A 19359-nucleotide genomic window follows, 5' to 3' on the forward strand; every position below is an offset into this window, starting at 1 on the left:
TTACACACAATGAGGCTTAACTATAACGGAATTATGTACGGACGGCGGGGCATATGCGGGCGGCGCATGAACCACGGGCTTTACATAGGACACGTGCGGCGTTGGCAGCTGCAACACCTTCGGCGCGGCGTACTGGATGGGCGCGTGAATCACCGGCTTCTGGTAGACTATCGGTGCGACTGGGGCTTCGTATTTCTTCACGAATATGTTCGGCATGTCGTGGTGGTACATAGAACTTTGATACGCGGATGCGTAGTACAACGGTTTCTGATAGGTCGGCGCGTAGGACATGGCGGGTTTCTGGTAGATTGGTATCGCAGGTTTGATATACTGCGCCGACTGATGCACCGTTTGGTAATTCACCACAGGTGTCAGCGGTTTTACGTACGAGACGACCGGCTTCGACACCACAGAGGTGTAAGAGGGCTGCTGGGGATATTGGAAGTGAGCCAAGGGCTGGACGCCCAGCTCCTTCTTCAAATAGGTCGGCTGGACGTAGGGCTTAACGTAAACGGGCGGCGGTGCGTAGGCGGGAACATGCGGGTAGACCGGTCCGCAAGGTTGATGGTAGGATTCTCTTTTCAGCTTCAGTATCGAGGTGTCCGATACTTTGTCCATCAGCGATTCGTTCGGCATGTCCATGTGCAGCCCGGTCTCCGAACGCACCGTAGACAGCCATATCAAGCATGGTAGCTGGGGAGACGTAAAGGTTCGATTGTTACGTGAAGGGCCGATGAATGTCGCAGAAAAGGGACTCGCTACATTGTCGATGACGCGGGATTAAACAGGACATTTATGTTGGGGAGTGTAAATACGTCGCGATCATGCGAGAAACGAAGGGTCGTTCTTTTCTCGCAATCTTGTGGAACGTATCACCCGCGTCTCTGCGATAATCTTCTTCTATTTAACATTGAACAGTAACATATGGTATAAGCGAAGAATCACAGTTAATCGATAAATTTAGTTGAAACTGTTTAAGGCTGAGCATGTTATGATATTTTCTACGTGTCTAGCGATACGTTTTAAAATGGAAAGAATATTAACAGCCCTAATTCATACACTGAAAAAAAGTGCTACAATTCGAGTAAATATTTGCTGAGAGGGATCGGAATCGTTATTTCATTTGGATCAAGTAAATATCACATAAATATAACACTTTTCCTTCAGTGTGCTACGTTCGAGTGATATTTACTTATTATTTCAAATGAAATCATTACTTAAGTAATTACTACAACATCCTTTTAACAAATATTTATGAATGCAGCACTTTTTCCTTTCAATGCAGGGCATCAGCTGCGCGATGTCGGCTTACCAATATCCTGAACATGATTTCCTTCCTATTTCTGGGATCGCGTTTGATGACCGATAGGAGCGGGAGTCCTGGACGAAACTAGAGGCGCGTCGCTCGCGGTCCTCGGTTTTATAAACTTTTGCTCCACTTAGAGAGGGCAAGTTTCTGCCGAGCCAAAGTCGAATGTGATTCCCTTAAGCGGTGGAAAAAGTGGTCGCCAGGCCTATGATGCAATTGCTCGCGCCCCGGTATTTCCTGAATAAATTCTGCAGCGGCGCAGGAGACCGCACCTTGGGCATGGCGCGACGCATTGCGTCGTTGACATTATTCGTCGTCATTTACCACGAGGTGGACACGCCAGGTCGGCGACAGAACCGGGATCCCATAACGCGACAGATCGCCCGAGGCGTCGCCCGTGGGAACACTGGTGTACCGTAATTTACGGTGGTTATGGATGCATTCACGGAAAAAGTCGGACACGCCTGATGTATTTACCGCGTGCTTGTCGCAAGCGCGCGCGTATAATCGCTGGTAGGGCGTAAAATCGCTCGAGATCGTAAATCGCCGGCTTGATTTGGTAATTCTCAGCAAATCCAACTGATAGACGTGTAATCGAGCGAAATAAAAGTCTGTCCGGGCAATTAAAAATCTCCTTGCAAACATCCGCCTAAATGTCTTGTATTTTAATTCATCCTAACACGCCGCTGACGCGTAGATTAGCCCTGCTCTAATCGCTCGGAGGAAAAGCGACGATGAGTGATTGACGTTTACGAAAACGGACGATTTATTTCCACAAACACAACATTACATGTACAACAACGAACTATGTACAGATATCATAACGCTTACGATCTACCGTTGCTCTCGTATAGCTTCGTTACTATTTTTGGCATAAAGATACTGCAGGGAGTTGTTCGGGCTGGCTTGAATCAATGTTTCCAGCCGTGCCCCGAGCTCTGATGATGGAAAACATGTTTGTACACCGGCACGTGAACTGGGTATGGTTTAGGTATCGGCACTGGAAAATGCTTCTCCACTGTCACTGGATACGGCTTCTCAACGACGTACGGTACCTGCGACGGTAAAGGCGGTGGTAAAAATAACGATATTTAACAGTATCAGGACAAATGACGTCTTACATACTTTCCCGATTTATCTTCGAGCGTAGAATCGCTCTCTTTCAAATTACAGTATGTCTTACAGTTATGATTCGTTAATAAATGTTATTAATAAGGACCTTCTTCTCCACGATGTACGGTTCCGGCTTCTCCACAGGGATTTCGACGTGTTTGACCACCTCGACGGGAACCGGATGCGGAATTGCGACTTGAACCTCATACGGCTGAGGTATCGGAACCTTGATTTCCTGAGGCACCGGAACTGGGACCGGATGCGGAATCGGTATCGCGTACTTTTTATAAATCGGAATCTCCACCGGCTTCGAGGTTTCATGGTACGTGCTTCCGCCGTGCTCCTCCTCGTAGGAGGCCCAAACCATGGCCACCATGATGGCTAGCATCTACAAAAACAAGCGAGTCGTTAGATCGAGCGTTCCAAAATGAAAGCCCCGTCAGCATGAGCAATACTAATCGCTTTCTCCGCGACTCCGGTACTCTTCTTCTGGCAATAGTTTCACGATACAGCTATCCGGCCCAATGCGCAGACAACTCGCTCGTCTAGCCGTCTTAGCGAACCATATTCGGAATAGTGTCACGCAAAGCGCAAGCAATTTCGTAATAAATAACTAATTGCAGCCTTGCCTTATTTACGCCGGCTTAATTGTAACATTGCCTTTCATGAGAAAAATGAGATCTGCTTTTCTCTTTTTCACGAGATCAACGATCGCAATTCGACGTAATTCGACCTATAATTATGAAAACTTAATTGGTTAAATTCAAGCGTATGATTGCCATCTTATTAAAGGAAACACCCGCTTTTGTCTAAATGAATGTATATAATTATTATCTCTCTCTCTTTCTTTTTCTCATCTCTGCGAAAGTTAATTCGCGTAATGACGTATTACGGCGGAGATTAAAAAACGCACAAAGTTACACCGAGCGATTTAGCACACAAAGTTTCTTTTGAAAAGTACTTACAAATAGTCTCATAATCTTGGTGCTCGCGCGATGAAGGTACACTTGCCGTGACAATCGGTTATTGCGATATGCCTGTCCGTGGAGCGCACTACAGACTCTACGATGCTTTCAAAGTCACGGCCAACTCTTTATATACCGACGCTACTTTCTCCCTTCTCTTCATTACATTGATTTTAACTGGTCTCGGTGTATAAGTGCACGCTTGCACGTACAAGTGCCGGCTACGTAAGTCTGCACGACTATAACGACAGCCTCCGAGAGCGGTTCAGTCTCCAATCTTCCTGACGTTCACTAACTTTAGAATGCGCAAACTAAATTATCAAAACTCTATGTTGGGGTGGATGAATTGCGGTACACTTGCACCTAGGATTCCTGGGTAGATAACAAGCTATCCACTGCTTATTAATTATTCCCGTCATGCTCCTGGCTATCATGCACGCAGACGAACGTGTTACAACAGTGGCATACATCGCAGAACACAGTGGTAACGACGAAGTAATCGTTCCTAATTAGCAACATCGTCTAGTCCTGGTACTATAACAAAATTAGATTTCGTGAGCATAAATCTTCTCAGAAAGTAATTGTATACGTTAATTAAGCATAATAACTATCCACGTGTCACATTCAAATGTAGATTGTGCAGTATAAAATGTTAAACGTACATCAATTCAATTGTAATATATCAAACTAAAGAAATATTGCGTAAATATTTAAAAATATCGAATTCTTCATTAAAATTAAAAATTAGGTTCTTATTAGCAAATTATAAATGAACAATAAATAAAAAAACCTGCTTAAATATACAAAAAAATTATACACGTTTCCTTTTTCTTTCTTTATTTATTTCATTGACAGACATTAAATTAGATTTATTTCATTCACGGACATTAAATTAGATCTGGCTTCTGACTAACATGAAAATTGAACAGGAATTTTATCATGAGTACGCATCATGAAACATAACTACATTGAATTTGATTTAAAAGTTAGATGTAACATATAATAACCTATTATGAGAGTTTATTAGACGTATCAATATGTGGAAAGTGATGTAACGTAACTTTGAATACATAACTTAAAACTTTTAATTTGTTATGAATATTTTTAAATATAGAAANAATTATAGAATTATAATAAATTTAATTTAAATAGAAAACTCATAAATTCTACATTAATTTAATTATTTCACTTGTTTTTGCAATTTTTCCTTTTTTTACGTAATTTTATATTTTAAATTAAATATTATATATTATATTTATATTTTAAATTACATTTCGATGTACAACCTTATGGAAATATTTAATGACACCATTAATCATCGGGAATAGTTATTAGTGAAAATACTATGCACATGTTCAATGCACGTAGGTTTGTGTTCGTCGTTTAATGACTTTTCATTAAAATTATGGTCATTAAAATTATGGTATTATAATATATACCGGAAACCTTCATAGAAAAAGGAAAATCTAGATAGAGTCCTAATAGCTGAAGAAATTAAGATGTAGCAAAAGTTGTTATGATAAACTTGAGTAGTTATCGTTATTGAAAAATAAAACGGAAAAATATAACCCGCGCGGTGCAGTGGTATTCTACTTTTTCATTTAGTACCACCAATGTATCACTCAGCCTGTTATTCTTCCTCTGATGAGTCGGGTGATAAAACGGTTCTGAGATTTCAAGAGAGAGTCTCCGGCGCTGGTGCACGCAATCGTTTTTCCGACATCGTTCTCTCATGATCACGGCCAGTTGCATGTATCGGTGCGAGAGACAAAGATAAGCGATCGGCATAAATGTGGTAATGTCATGGTCTAGTTTGTTTGTTCAACAATCTGTTAATAAACGTTGTATGATTGCTGTTCGTCGAAATACCGACGCTCATGTACAATTAATGAAATTTCCTTTCACGGGCCCGCTATTGTATTAACATCGACGGCAACGAAGAGAACTTGATATTGATAAATTAACAACATAATTCCTTGCATAAGTAATAATATGTGACTTGAAGTAATCAATAACAGAACGGTGCAACGTGGATTTCTTCCTGAAGCATTTTGCGTCTCACCGCAAACAACGCCGAGAGGCAAGGTAATTTTCACGGACGATGAACAAGCGGACATTTGCCGCAAATCTCTAGGAACAGAGCACCTCTCTCTACCGCGTGCAAAAAATCGGTCGCAGGCATCGCGATCGACGATCGGGAAAAGCATTGCCGCGACTTTTGCGGATCGGCGCGGATGTGCGCGGAGCGATATTGATTTATGAAAGGCGCACCGAGGGTGTGGTTGCGCGACAGCGGGAGGGGGTAGGATCGCGATCTCGAGATTTAAATCGTGCACGGTGCTATCCGTATCGCCGAGCGGAACAGTGAAAGTGCATCGCAAGTAAAAGTGGTTTCACACGTCGGTGTGTAAGAACGCGCGTGCTCATTATGGCGAATCGAGATCAGAGCGCGCAACGCTCCCCCGGCTGTAGCCAGTTTCTTTCTAGCCGATCGTAATCGTGTCCTCGACGAGGAAACGAAACAGTAGGTTACACACGCGCGCTTTTTCGTACGGTCTCTTTGCGCCGGAAGGAATCACACGGAATCGATGCGAGAATCTCGCGTTATCGGGCGATCTGACACGTCAGCCAGATTCCTCGAGCTTCCGCCTTTTACACAAGTAACCAGATGCAAAGAGCGACGCGTCATGCTTGACGGCTCGCTCGATAATGTCATTATATTTAATGTATCATTGCGGTCTTCCCTGACCCGCTCCATCAAACTTAACTTAAGACTTGGATCAGCGAGTGAGACGAGACTTTCAGTGGAAATCGTTTATTAACAAATACTTAAAAACGAGTACGCATTTCACATGGAGTCTATCAAAACTTAACAACGGTGAAGGAAACGCATAACAAATTATCTACATGGCGACTCGGCAGGTTCAACCTCGAAGTCAAGCTCTCTAGCGCATGCTATTAAAACACACCCCTATTTCGATCGACAATAAATCTTTGAGAGAGGCGTTCATATAATTGTTTAAATGGTTTTTACGAGGGGATTCCCTAATGATACCCTTCGCGAGAAATTCGTGTTAGTATGCAATCGTTCCGGCCGAAATCGAGAAGTCCCCCAAGATGAATTTCCCTCGGCGCGCGGACGATTTTGATAATACCTAATAATTAGAAAGTTTTAATGCCATCCTTTACCCTTAGACGTGTAGTGAACCACGTGTTTGTATATCGGGACGTGGACGGGATACGGTTTCGCCACCGGCACGGGGAATTTCTTTTCTACGTAGACGGGATACGGCTTCTCGACGACATAAGGCACCTGTAAAATACAAATAAGTGAATATGTAAACTAAAAATAGAACTGTGTGATATTTGTTGATATTACTTATGATTATGCCTCGTAAAAGCAAAACTTACTCTACTTCTGTACTAAACGAAAGTTGTACCGCGCGTAAAGATATCGAAAGTCGACGTTACGATTAAACTTACATGTTTCTCTACAATGACAGGCTCAGGCTTCTCGATGGGAATCTCAACGTGTTTGACCACCTCGACCGGATACGGATGAGGAATTTCGATTGGTACTTTATAGGGTTGAGGCACTGGTATTTTAATTTCCTTGGGCACTTCGACCGGCACAGGGTGCGGAATAGGTATGGCTGAAACAAAGAGATTAATTACATATCTTCTACAGATAAGGCTTTTAGATAGTAATATAACGTACTTTGCCGCAAATACCGTATGAGAATTCCGGTAGTTATTTATGTTTCAACGATTCTTAAACTCGGGCATATAAATGCAAGAGAATTTTCAAATATGTGAAAATAGACTTTATAACGAACTGGATAAATTCAAATTAAAGTTTCACGGAATATTAACTCACCGTATTTCTTGATTATCGGTATCTCCACATGCTTCGTTTTCTCTTCGTATGTTGAACCACCATGGTCCTCCTCGTAGCCAGCGAACACTACGCCGCTAAACGACGCGAGACTCAACAACAAAATCTGCAATTTCAAATTACTTATCACTTTTTGGCGTGAAAAATCCTTATCTTTCTGATATCCAAACGATATAACATCGTAACTTGAAAATATTTGGAAATTCTTATTATTACGAAAGCACCAGAAAAGGTTATGTAACAATATTGCTCGAATAACTTTCATATAATAAATATAAATATATATGTATGTTTCCAATTTCTAAAAATAATTGCAATTCTCAAAATATTTAAGCACACATCATGTTATTTAGTCAATTCCGATGAATTTAATTTATTTTCGTCATTTTCTATTCAAACTTGCACTTTTTCTTTCATTAAATTAAGTAACACTATTTAACACAGTGAACACATAAGTCGCACGACATGCAAATGAACGCCTAAATCTTACAATTTGATTCATGTCGATGCTCTGCAGAAGGCAATGATAGTGCAAACACGTAGAATCGAGCGTTGAGTGACCAAGTAGCTTAAAGATCCGGCTTATATACTTCGATTCCACCACCTTTCACTAATATATCCTGAGATAGAGTTCCGGATCTTTCCAGGATATATCGTGCTACAATTCAGATCGTGCAACAATATACGCCATCCTGAGAAGGACTCTATATATTGTCGTGGGAAAATTGTATTATACTCACGCACCACTTTACACACACACACACACACACACACATACATTAAATTCTCTTCTTCCTCTGAGATTTACGGAACACGGTGTAATTTTTACGCGGAAGTAGATATATGATTATGCATATTATAAAACGTTAAGGACAGGAAAAGCGCAAGTAATAGCAATCTGTGATTTAATTGCGCTATCGTGCAATACCTATGTTTCTTATTGTCGAATTAAGAAACAAGCGCAATAAAATCTGCACGGTTACTTTTGTGTCTAATTTTGTTTATATAACACGTACCGCAAGGCAATACGATTAATATAATTAAACAAATATCTCATCGGTTTTCCGGGTTTTGTTGTATTACTCGAGAAAGGCGAACATTGTGCGAACAGCAAGATACTCTGCGGCGAACGAAAATTGTAAAGGTACATTCGAGCAACCGCAAACGCGCATGAGTCCTCCGTTTGCCGGAAGTGAAGGTAAATGTACCTTCGTGCATATACTATCTCAAAGATACTTTGATATAATTCCGGTAAAGTGATCGCAAATTAAATTATATACCGCCGTAGGTACAAATTTGCGAGCGAACGGCGAGATGATTCGGTCGTTACCTGAAGTGACTATTGATTTTCTCGAGACAAAATATACCGTGACTCGTCGAGGATTTTTTCGCTACGTCGATCCGGTTCGGTGAACAAGAAAGGTGCGCCCAACGGATATACGAATTCGACTTCCGCTCACTTACATGAATACATAACTCGCCCGATAGACATGCGGCGAGGCAATTCCCGCTTTGCCGGGGCTTTTGGACTCATCAGGAAGTGAACGTGGAGTATACGGCAGCAGGGAGAAAACGTTAAAAGACGATACATTTTTCGATACATCAGAATGAAAGTACGATACACAACGTTCCGTGAAAGGGTTCCGGATGGAATATTACACATAGATAGAAAGACAACTGTGAAAGGCGGCGTGAAATAAGCTTAAAAATGGATTATTAACGTAAAGTGCACAATATCCATTAATAATCAAAATAATAACTATATATACACCCGTGATCACCCCAAAAAGGAAATCTTACCCGGAAAGAAGTAAAGAAAAATCAATGTTTATAAGTGTATACACGAGTAAATGTGGAAGTGTAGAATTTGCTTAAATTTTACACAGTTAGCTTAAATTTTACGAGTTACACAGCGAGAGCGCGAAAAATAAAATTACTTAAAAAACGATCAACATCACGCGCGCGCATTGTGTCGTTCAATTTCATCCAGAGTATGACATTAAACGATAAACAAATTCTTTAAATAACCACGAGCTCCTCAGGCTTCGCCAGTCAATTATTCGCACGGCAAGTTCGTCGTTCGTGGAAGTAAATATACCGTTTCTAATGCGTGGAGAAACTCCAGGACTACTCTGGAACAGAGACCATCTCAATTAACGCCGATGGTGGAGCGATATCGCTAATTTGCTTTTGTGGAAAATTGGACGAACCTACGGTCGCCGTCGTCGCAGATACTCACGATCTGTCATTCAGGAAAGTTCAGGCCCAGGTCTCGGTGTGATCTCAATTGTTCTCGGTGTGTACTAATGGCGCAACAACTACGACCGAGCCCTGACCTACCACCTCGGCATTAGAGAAAGTGTTAATTTATACGGTCGTGTTCCTTGACATTGACAGACGTCTCCCTGTTCTATTCAATCAATACACGTACCTTTTATTATTTATTACTATTGTATATTGCAATTTTAAAGAATTTTTGTAAATCTAATATTTCATATTGACACCTTAACTTAAAACCTCCTACGTAAAATAAAGAAACGGTAAAGTCTATATTCTTTGGAAAACCGTGCGATGCACCATGCATTAGTGGGAATAAAAATTGCGAAACGATATAGCTTGTTGACCCAACAATTGCATTATATATTATAATTCAAACGTAAGTTATAAAAGCTTACAAGAGAGAGACAATATTCTGATATTACTAATTTCTGGTAGCAGAAATCGAGGTACGTTGGATTCAGATATATAAACTTCTTCGGTCTCGTGTAAGATAAAATTCCTCCGAGAGAGATGAGGTAATGTGCTAGAAGATTTCTCATAATAATCACGATAATAGAACCTCGCCGTGAACTCATAATTCTCCTTCAGCGGAAGCATCAAAATAACGAGCGTAAGTCAACGAATTCGTCGGTAATGTGGAAAAAGGAAGCTAAGGAAGGAAGGAGTTTGCTGTGGGAAAAAGCCCACGGCGAAAGTAAAGTTCAAAGTCGATTTGCTCTACCGACAATCACGGCGATCGTGCCGCAAAAGGAAAAAGCCGACCGATGGTGATTGTGTATTAAGTATTAACGTGCGCCTTCCTGATTCAAGCCGCTCAACGTTAATTATCTGTACTCGACGCATCGACAAATTTGCTCGATCGATCGGCTTTCCCGTAATTGAAGAGTGTCTATTTCCCCTCGAGCCCGAAAACATAAAACGATGACGTTAGAAATTGTTCACGATTGCGTGTTAAGCTTATGTAAATGAGCGCACTATAAACTGTATTCATTGAACGATTAGAGTACAAATCAAATAAAATCAACTGAAATCGCATCAACTGAAATCGCTTGTACAGCTAGTTCCCGTTTTTTCGCGTGACATTAAAGTACGAAGATTAAGGATGCTTAATGGGCGATATGACGGCTTAACGTGGGATGTAATACTCGGAAATGAAAGAATAAAGTATGCGACCGCAGCCATTTCGAAATCTGCTTTACAGACACTAAAGCGTTATAACGTCTTTTTCTTTTTTCTTTTCTTACGTCGAATCATTACGTCGCGAAAGATCATTCTTCCTCCTTTTACAACGATCGAAACTATCGCGATTGGAGGAAGAAACAATCTTATATATATATATCTATAGATTTACCTTTCGCTGCTAGCTTTTTATCGCTACCGTACATTCAATGCTTTCCGTAATTGTTTTCTTTTTTCCCTTTTTCAAGTATATAGGAAGATATTATTGTTGCGTAATTTTTGCAAACCAAAAGCATCTACCTTTTTTCGATTCGACGCTCGCCGATATTGAGGTGGTAATTGAAATGTAAATTCTCACGATGAGATCCTTTTCACTTTCGACAATATCAAGGGGAGAGAGAGAAAGAGAAAGAGAATGGAATTTACACTTCACTTTCGATGTTGATCTTTCCGCGTGAAATTCTTCGTTTTTTCTACCTTTGGCAATGTAGCACGTGCAAGTTCTGCTACTTGCGATACTATCTACGATATTATTTAAGATATTGATAGAAAGTGAAGTATGTGTGGGCGGAGGAGTATGCAGATTTTATGATTATCAATACGTAGAAAGATTAATATGCAAGAGTATGGGAAAAATCGTGCCCACAGATAAAAAAATATATAAAAAAACACTTAAGACATTAAACAGTGCATAAGAAGTGTCATTTTAACACTATTGTACGTATGTAAATTAATATACCAGAAAAGACAGGGGATTTCCACGCGGGTATTTTCAGACCGTATCATAAATTACTTCAGAACTGTTCGCATGTAACAGCGAACGTCGCGGACTTGGCAAAATATATTGCTTGTTGTACAGGAACGACTGTCGCCTCGAGTTCCGCGTGCACAGTCGTCTTACACCGTTTCGTATATTTCCAAGTTAGGTGGAACGCGAATCAGACGACCGTACGCGTTCGTTGACCATGCAAATCCAACACCCATCCCGGGAGTCATTTGAACGGTGAAACTTCGCTTATTATACTCCGACCAGACTAATCGCCACAGTGCTCGTTAGCATGCGCCGAACCACTTAGAAAATTAGCGTTTTTATAATCCCTATATCCTGATGTGTGATTCTGATGAATTCATGACGGCGATATACTATCGTAAAAATAACGAGTGCAATGTTTGCCGTCGTTAACATCCCGCTTTAATTTACTACGAGCTTTCAAACTAGCGAGTTAAATTACCGTAGCGTTATCATTTAAATTATAATACGACAGTTTTCTGCTTGTCAGTTTCACTTTTCACGAAGCGATTCATATTTTGACTGGAAATCCAATAAAGCGTAGCTTACAACGTAGCTTGATCGCGTGTGATATTGGAATTTAATATCGAGCAAAATGAATAATTAAATAAGCATTTAATTGCAGAAATATTTCCAAACGTATTTACCCGATTTATATCCGATGAAGATTGGGATTTAGTAATGCAAGATCTAGGCATCTGTTATATACTTTAATATAAGGACAGTTAGATACATAATTATATAACATCGGTGGTTATATAGGAATACACACGTGTAAACGTCGAAAGAATTTCTTTAGATCGAAATAACCTAATAATCAATTTTTCGATGGAAAAATAAGCGGAAAGAATCTACGTCTATGCTGCTGCGAACTCTTCAATAAATAACGTGTGTTGTAGTACTAACAAACTTAAGTTTACGCATCATGTGCGCGATCTTTGATTAGACATATACACAACGTAAAAAGGATATTAACAATAACGACAGTCATACTTCTGTAAGATTAAGCAGATTATCAATGGCCTTTGTGGACTTTGTGGACGATGGTCTTGTAGATCGGTATCTTGACTGGGAACGGTTTTTCGACTGGTATGGGCACGTGTTTCACCACGTGAAAAGGCACTAACTTCTCGATCTTAACCGGAATTATTTTCTCGACAGGCGTCGGCACTTTTTTCTCGACTGTCTTAATTACTTGCTTCTCCACCTGAAAAGAGAGCGGCCCATGTCAGCTAAAGATAATGGCGAGCAATTTTACTGAAATTGCGTTAATTATCGCCCAGTCACCTCAAATGGTACAGGCTTCGGTATCACCACAGCAACAGGATACGGCTGTATGACCGTTTGTACCACTGGGTGTGGAACATTCAATGGAATTTTTTTGATCGTCGGTATTCCTATCGTACATATATAAAAACGATAAGAAACAGTTCGAAAATATCTTACGACAAGTAATTAACTATTTCAAAATAGTGACGGTGAAGGAATGAGTGATAAAGTAATGTTAATTCAATCTTATTATTTAGTGTAAATGTTAATATATAATATAATACTAATTAGTAACATACTATGTTATGATAGTATGTTAGATTGCGTTATCAATTTCTTTCATAGAAAGGTAATTATTATCTATAGAGCTCAATTTCTTCAAACTCTTCGGATCCTTTGATAAATATCTCACCTTCTTTTTTGTCGAAGTGAACTTTTAATAGCGTACGTTACTAAGTTGCGAATATAAAAACATTAGCACACGTTGTGAAAATGAATGCCATTTACATTACCGATATGCTTAACAACAGGAATTACATGGCCTCCGTGAGAGCTGCTGATATCCGAATGCCATCCATTAATATTACTTAAAAATGACGAATGATCATCCAAGAAATTTAAAGAGTGACCGTCTAAAAATTAAAGCCATGTATCAGCATCCATTTATCAAGCCTGTGTAACAGTCTACAAAGTTCCAATCACACGTTATTATTAATACAATTGACATCTGGCGATACTGTTATCATGAATACATGCGTAGGAAATAAATGGGAAAGAGATAAAGCGAGATAAAACGATAATTAATAGCTCAATATACATAGCCAAACCTGTTTTTCCAAGACTGAAAACACCCATGTCATGATGGTCTATAGAAATCTCTCCCAAAGTAATTCCATGTCCGCCATGGCTTTCGAAATTCCAATTGGAACAGCAAGAGCAGGCGATAACTCCAAATAGCACAATCTTAAACAACAAACATTAAACATCACCGAAATTGCCAGAAACGTAATTCAAGAATTGGGAAATAAATATTCGTTGCACAAATCGCACAAAACGCATTTGGTCGATTCACTTGAAATCCAAACGATTAAAGATCATGTTGAGATTATTTTGGTTAAATGCAAGTTTGATTTGCATTTTATTGCCTAATCGGAACGGGTCTTTACGTACAATTTTTTTCATCGTTTAGCTAAGATATGACTTTATCGTCCATGAATAAGTGGTCTACTCGAGACAAATTCTTTTCGTCCTCAACTTATATACCGTCTGCACAGAGAGAAACAAGTAACCCCACTATTCTTTGATATGATACCCCACACCTTCACTGTACGGAATGCCATCGATGGCTCGATTGTGGAACTAATCGTTCACAGTCACCATTACCAATCTTGCGTAACATCTAATGCCTAACCGTCAATAATGACGTACTTACGGTCAGTCAACTCGTTTTCATCTGTTTATTCTTATATAAATTTTTGATTTATACTTATAACATTACCGATTTATATGAATTATTTCGCTTATAGTTATATGTGTTTTTATTTAATATGTTAATATTATAGGATAGAAAAAAACTTAATTTTTTTATATAAAGACTGCAATCTTATTTCTCTTTTGTTATGTATATTTTTTAGATATGGAAAAATTTTATAATATTGTGTATACCATAATGACATAACACACTAATTAGAATAAAAATCTTACGTAGTGCGATCAAATTCGTCCTTTTTAATTACAATTAGATATTATCAGCAGTAAAACTGTTAAATGTGAATTATTTCTTTCTTTCCCAGGCAATTTTTACACTAAGCTTTTTTCCTTTTTTTTTTTCTACGTATTATTATTAATAATGTATATTTAAGGTTATTCCTAGTAAATTATGAACTTAGCTTATATTAAAGGGATGATTACTGTATAAATAAATAAATAAATAAATAAATAAATAAAAATAAATAAGTATTGCAATCTCCGATTTCACATTAATCGATTTCTTATTACTGTGTGGAAACTTTCTTGACTTTATCGTCTGTTAGAAAATCGTATTGATTTGTACTATATAAATTATTTCTGGTTTCTTTGTCGGTCATTTCTTATTGTGAAGTGCGGGGATCGTAAAATTCCTTGAATCTCGTCGCGCAATAATGCTCTTCGACGTCACGGATGATTTGCTGCATGCGATCACGATGATCTTGTCCATCTTGAGTGAATCAATGTCTAACGTCCACTTTCCAGAGAATTCCCGGTGCTTTTATCGAAAATCGTAGTGAAAGCTGCTGTTAGTTCTATGACCTATAACGGAACGCATGGTGGATTATAATCGATACTTACTTGATTAATTATATACGAAAGCAAATTCACAAATTAGTTAAAATATCAAATTTGACCATTTTTAATATTTTAAAGGTGTTTCTTATAAATAACAAAGTACTATTTATATATGTGGCAATGAATATATAATTAAGAAACTAGGAAAAGACATTTAGCCTTTTTATCAATAATTTCGGAAACATGATGAATAACAAATTCATACATAATTTGAAAACAAAAGAAGAATATATAATAATTTTCTGCCGTTCAGAAATATTTAATATGTGGAAACAATGGACGAATTTAAACGATTGTTCTCTAATTAATTAAGAAAAAAGGTTTACGACGTTCATGTATATTATACGTAGCTGTTACAATATTTCGAATTTAATTCCGATCGTTCGTTATTACCATAAATAATGAGCGTGATCCTTAATTGCACTTAAGCGCGCACGAAGCTCGTTACTTTAATTTATTAAATTACTCTGGCGCTTTCTGATGTACTTACGAACATGGAAAAAAGTGTATCGTCAGTGAACTTTCACTGGACAAGACGAACAAGAAAGAGAAAGAAGCGTGTGGTTTTGTAAGTATTTTATTCAAAAAACGAAAACAACAACGTTTAAAAAAATGTAGTTCAACAATGCGTCGGTCGCACCGGCGCGCTTAATGCGATTATATATTATATACAAAAAATATAAAACAAATCGCAGTCGACGAGCGCTCGATCAACAGAACAAACCTGAACCGTTTTTCGTGAACTTTCTCCCTATCGGCAGCGAGAAAGCACTGCGCACAAGTATTAGAATGATCAAAAGTGTCATTTCGATTCGAGTTGATCGGTTCTCACACATCGACTTCTACCACGGTGGTAACATATTATCGCGTAACATTGAATAAGGCTGTAGTGCGTACAATTAGACTGACCCCGAAGCAATCCTGGCGTCTCAATAAAATATTTAAACGTGCGCAGTTAGTTTTCAAAATTTTCTAAGTTTCGGGTAATTTAGTTCGAGACATTTTTCGAAATGTTTCACGGCGAAAATGCATGCTTACCGCAAGCTAATAAATTATCTATCCGATATACGCAAATTATCGAACATACCTAAGCTCGATCTACGAAATTCACTAAGTGGATAAACGCTGGTTGCTAAGGGTCTCTTTTAAATTAAGATATCGTGTTTTCCTCTCTTCCTCGTCATGAGAATCCACAGACTCGCTCCTCGGGCATGCCCCTAATGACCCTTCTTCGCGTGATGGTAAATGGTTTTGTAAACGGGAATTTTAATGGGGTACGGCTTCACAACCGGAACGGGGATGTGTTTCTCGATCGTGATGGGAACCGGCTTCTCGACGGGTACCGGTATATGCTTCTCCACGGGATAAGGGACCTTCTTCTCCACCGGAACAGCCACCGTCTTCACGACCTGTATGGGAATGTGCTTCGGTACGGGTACGTGCACGGGGTAAGGTTGCGGAACGCCAACCGCAATCGGATGTGGCACGGCAATCGGCACTGATTTCGGTACCGGAACACCTGAAAAGAATTCATTCGGACAATAAGAAGATGTCTCCAACATGCGCGCAATGAATCAAGCGGAAGTATACGAGGTATTTCGATTCGTTCAAAGAAATAATAAGTGCTGTATCAAAAAGCGTCTATGTACAGAAGGCTCTATTAATTCTGTCCCGTTTGCTAAGCATAGTGACATCGGAAATTTCCAATTAGGCGCGATGTTTTCGAATATTTATATATCATGACTGCTGCTTTGAAATATCGTTGCCGATTCATCGGATTATCAATTGTTATAATGCACGAATATTCATGCATAATGCCTCTAATTGAAAATTTCCGACGGCATTATGCTTAGGAAATGGGCCAACATTAATAGAGCCTTCGTACTAAATATTTTATGTGCATATTTCAAGAAGCTATGCCGTTTACTTTGACGATACAAATAAATGGAAATAACAAATCCGTTTCCCACAGTCGTTATCAATAAAGAGACACGACATCTACTGCGTTGCAACTTTTGGTTTCTTATATGATCTTCCGCGATTCACGGGAAAACAATAAGAGGATACGTTACCGACGTGTTTGTAGACTGGCACGGCTATAGGCTTCGTCACTTCGATGTGCTCGGAGACGGGAACACTGTGAACGTGATTGTGCCCACCGTCCAGGGAAATTCCGTGACCACCATCATCACCACCGTAACCACCGTCGAATCCACCACCGTGACCGCCACCGATTGACGAGAAATCCTGATGACCTCCGTCGAATTGACCGCCCGAGGATTCTAAGTGCCCACCGTCGAAACCTCCTCCGTGACCGCCGCCGAAGTCTCCACCCCCATGACCGCCGCCGAAATCTCCACCTCCGTAACCACCGCCGTAGCCACCCCCGTAACCACCGCCGCCGGAAGTGCCCAAGCTTTCTTGATCGGATCGATCAATCGGATATGGATGTAAAGCGGCAAATGTTGGTATCATGTAACTTCCGGAATCTTGGTTCACGATCACCGGCTTGGCTGCGGCCAAGGACACCAGAGAAAACAGCACCTATGTACAGTGACAAAGTAAATATGGAAAAACAGTAGAGACGAGAAGATGACAGATATGGAAAATATAAAATATCAGTTTATAATTTTTAACTTTTTGTTTTATTTATTTCGTAGATTCGTCGCCTGATTTAATCTTGACATTTGTATCCTTCTTTTCTTAATGGAATTTTCTCTTAAAATAAATAATAAAGTATAATAATATTGTTTCATTTGCAAAAAATATGAAAATAATTAGCCGAGATAGTTCGTGTCGTATAGTAATAGTAATAATAAAACAAATATCGAAAGCTTTATATTTGTCTTGTCATTTTTCCTTTATTAATGATTTCTTATTCTCCTCGCGTCCACGTGTTGCTAGTTAAGCGTCAAGTGCAATTTCACAAAAAAAATTACTGAAATTATAGGAATAGTTCAGGCTGTGAGTCTTGGTCGAGGAATACCAAGCGCGAAGCAAAGTCTGATTAGACGAATCGTACTTTTAAGTGTCTCATTTGTTTCCGCGAAGAATATATGATGTACTTACGATTTTATTCATGGCGCACGTGTTTCGGCTGGTACACCTCTGCTAAGTCTGTTCTGCGACTGATACATCTTTGGCCATTTCGCGTCTTAATATACTGTGGGGCCTTTCACTGTAGACGATGTAATTTCGTCTCGCTTCGCACTGCGGCGAATTACACCCGCCCGGCGCAATTGTTTCACCGTGGTCGGCTCGCCGCGCACGTGAAAATAATTGACCATGTCCCCGCGGCCTTCACATTGACAGCAAATTAGACATTTTCTATTCGGTTCCACACAGTGAGTGTCCATGCGCGGATTTCCACGTTCGCCTTACCGCAGCTCACCACGCCGTCACTCCGACATATTATTCCCGAACGTCGTTAAATTCGCACATCATTCGTTCCAAGAACGCCGCTCTCCACGCTTCGTTTAGTTATTCTAATTTCACGGCTTAAATCGACCGATTTCAACCAAATGGAAGTTGGATAAAAGTTACTCAAAAGGTAGGAGAAGAGGTGATCAGCAGTTTTAGGATATTCGTTTCTATTTTAAGCTGTCTCTTGACGCAAAATTGACCCTTGTAGAATTTGTTTTCTTTTTGTAAAAATTAGTCAAGATTCTACGCTCCAAGAATACATAGTTATGTTGGAAAAATTCTGTATATCCTACTTAAAATAAAATATCGAATTGAAATTAAAAAAATTATAGTAATTGGTACTTATCTCGTAATAATTAATATACTATCACAATAATTAGTACGCATTACAAATATGTCACAATTTAGAACTCGTCAATGATCGAAATTCAATATTTAAGTCGCGCTGATAAACGATTTATTAAATAAATTCATCGTCTATACACACCAGTATATCGAAAGCCTCTGAGTGCAACCTAATGAATTAATCAACATTGCAACTTAACCGATTGTTTTTCGATAGGCCACTTCTTCCTTATCATCAACGGCTGCACATTCTATGATAGTAGTTAGACTTTTTTGCGTTTAAATATACCAATGTTAATTGGTAAATATGTACATAAACGTATTATAAAATATGTTAATCATTGAACCTCTTTCCTTACACAGAAAAAAGTGCTAGATTTAAATAAATAATTACTTTAATACTCCTTAGCATATTTTTACTTGGATTAATTAAATATTCCTTTTACTTATGTATCAAATAAATACT

The 19359-nt window shown here is 39.2% G+C and overlaps 5 protein-coding genes across 5 annotated transcripts; all 5 read right to left on the reverse strand.

Annotated features, from left to right (window-relative positions):
• LOC106740895 (early nodulin-75-like) lies at positions 1 to 1327 on the reverse strand. The gene is made up of 2 exons (XM_014612359.1): positions 1313 to 1327; positions 1 to 693 (listed from the first exon to the last, which is right to left on the reverse strand). Exons 1-2 carry the CDS (start codon positions 1325 to 1327, stop codon positions 1 to 3), a joined length of 708 nt encoding a protein of 235 aa, XP_014467845.1.
• A 783-nt stretch (positions 1328 to 2110) lies between these two features.
• Positions 2111 to 3470, reverse strand: LOC106740915 (MAGE-like protein 2). Its single transcript, XM_014612379.1, has 3 exons — positions 3388 to 3470; positions 2529 to 2810; positions 2111 to 2364 (listed from the first exon to the last, which is right to left on the reverse strand). Exons 1-3 carry the CDS (start codon positions 3397 to 3399, stop codon positions 2221 to 2223), a joined length of 438 nt encoding a protein of 145 aa, XP_014467865.1. The 5' UTR covers positions 3400 to 3470; the 3' UTR covers positions 2111 to 2220.
• A 3089-nt stretch (positions 3471 to 6559) lies between these two features.
• Positions 6560 to 7784, reverse strand: LOC106740916 (proline-rich protein 4-like). The gene is made up of 4 exons (XM_014612380.1): positions 7773 to 7784; positions 7265 to 7388; positions 6871 to 7040; positions 6560 to 6700 (listed from the first exon to the last, which is right to left on the reverse strand). The coding sequence occupies exons 1-4, from the start codon at positions 7782 to 7784 to the stop codon at positions 6560 to 6562; spliced, it is 447 nt and encodes a 148-aa protein (XP_014467866.1).
• Positions 7785 to 12546: 4762 nt separating this feature from the next.
• LOC106740913 lies at positions 12547 to 14011 on the reverse strand. Its single transcript, XM_014612378.1, has 5 exons — positions 13971 to 14011; positions 13628 to 13763; positions 13313 to 13432; positions 12819 to 12928; positions 12547 to 12738 (listed from the first exon to the last, which is right to left on the reverse strand). The coding sequence occupies exons 1-5, from the start codon at positions 13980 to 13982 to the stop codon at positions 12547 to 12549; spliced, it is 570 nt and encodes a 189-aa protein (XP_014467864.1). The 5' UTR covers positions 13983 to 14011.
• A 2331-nt stretch (positions 14012 to 16342) lies between these two features.
• On the reverse strand, positions 16343 to 18206 carry LOC106740912 (pupal cuticle protein 20-like). Its single transcript, XM_014612377.1, has 3 exons — positions 18195 to 18206; positions 17198 to 17669; positions 16343 to 16644 (listed from the first exon to the last, which is right to left on the reverse strand). Exons 1-3 carry the CDS (start codon positions 18204 to 18206, stop codon positions 16343 to 16345), a joined length of 786 nt encoding a protein of 261 aa, XP_014467863.1.
• Positions 18207 to 19359: the final 1153 nt, after the last annotated feature.

This window comes from Dinoponera quadriceps, unplaced genomic scaffold (assembly GCF_001313825.1).
Source record: "Dinoponera quadriceps isolate SergipeBrazil2010 unplaced genomic scaffold, ASM131382v1 scaffold397, whole genome shotgun sequence".
Lineage (NCBI taxonomy): Eukaryota > Metazoa > Arthropoda > Insecta > Hymenoptera > Formicidae > Dinoponera > Dinoponera quadriceps.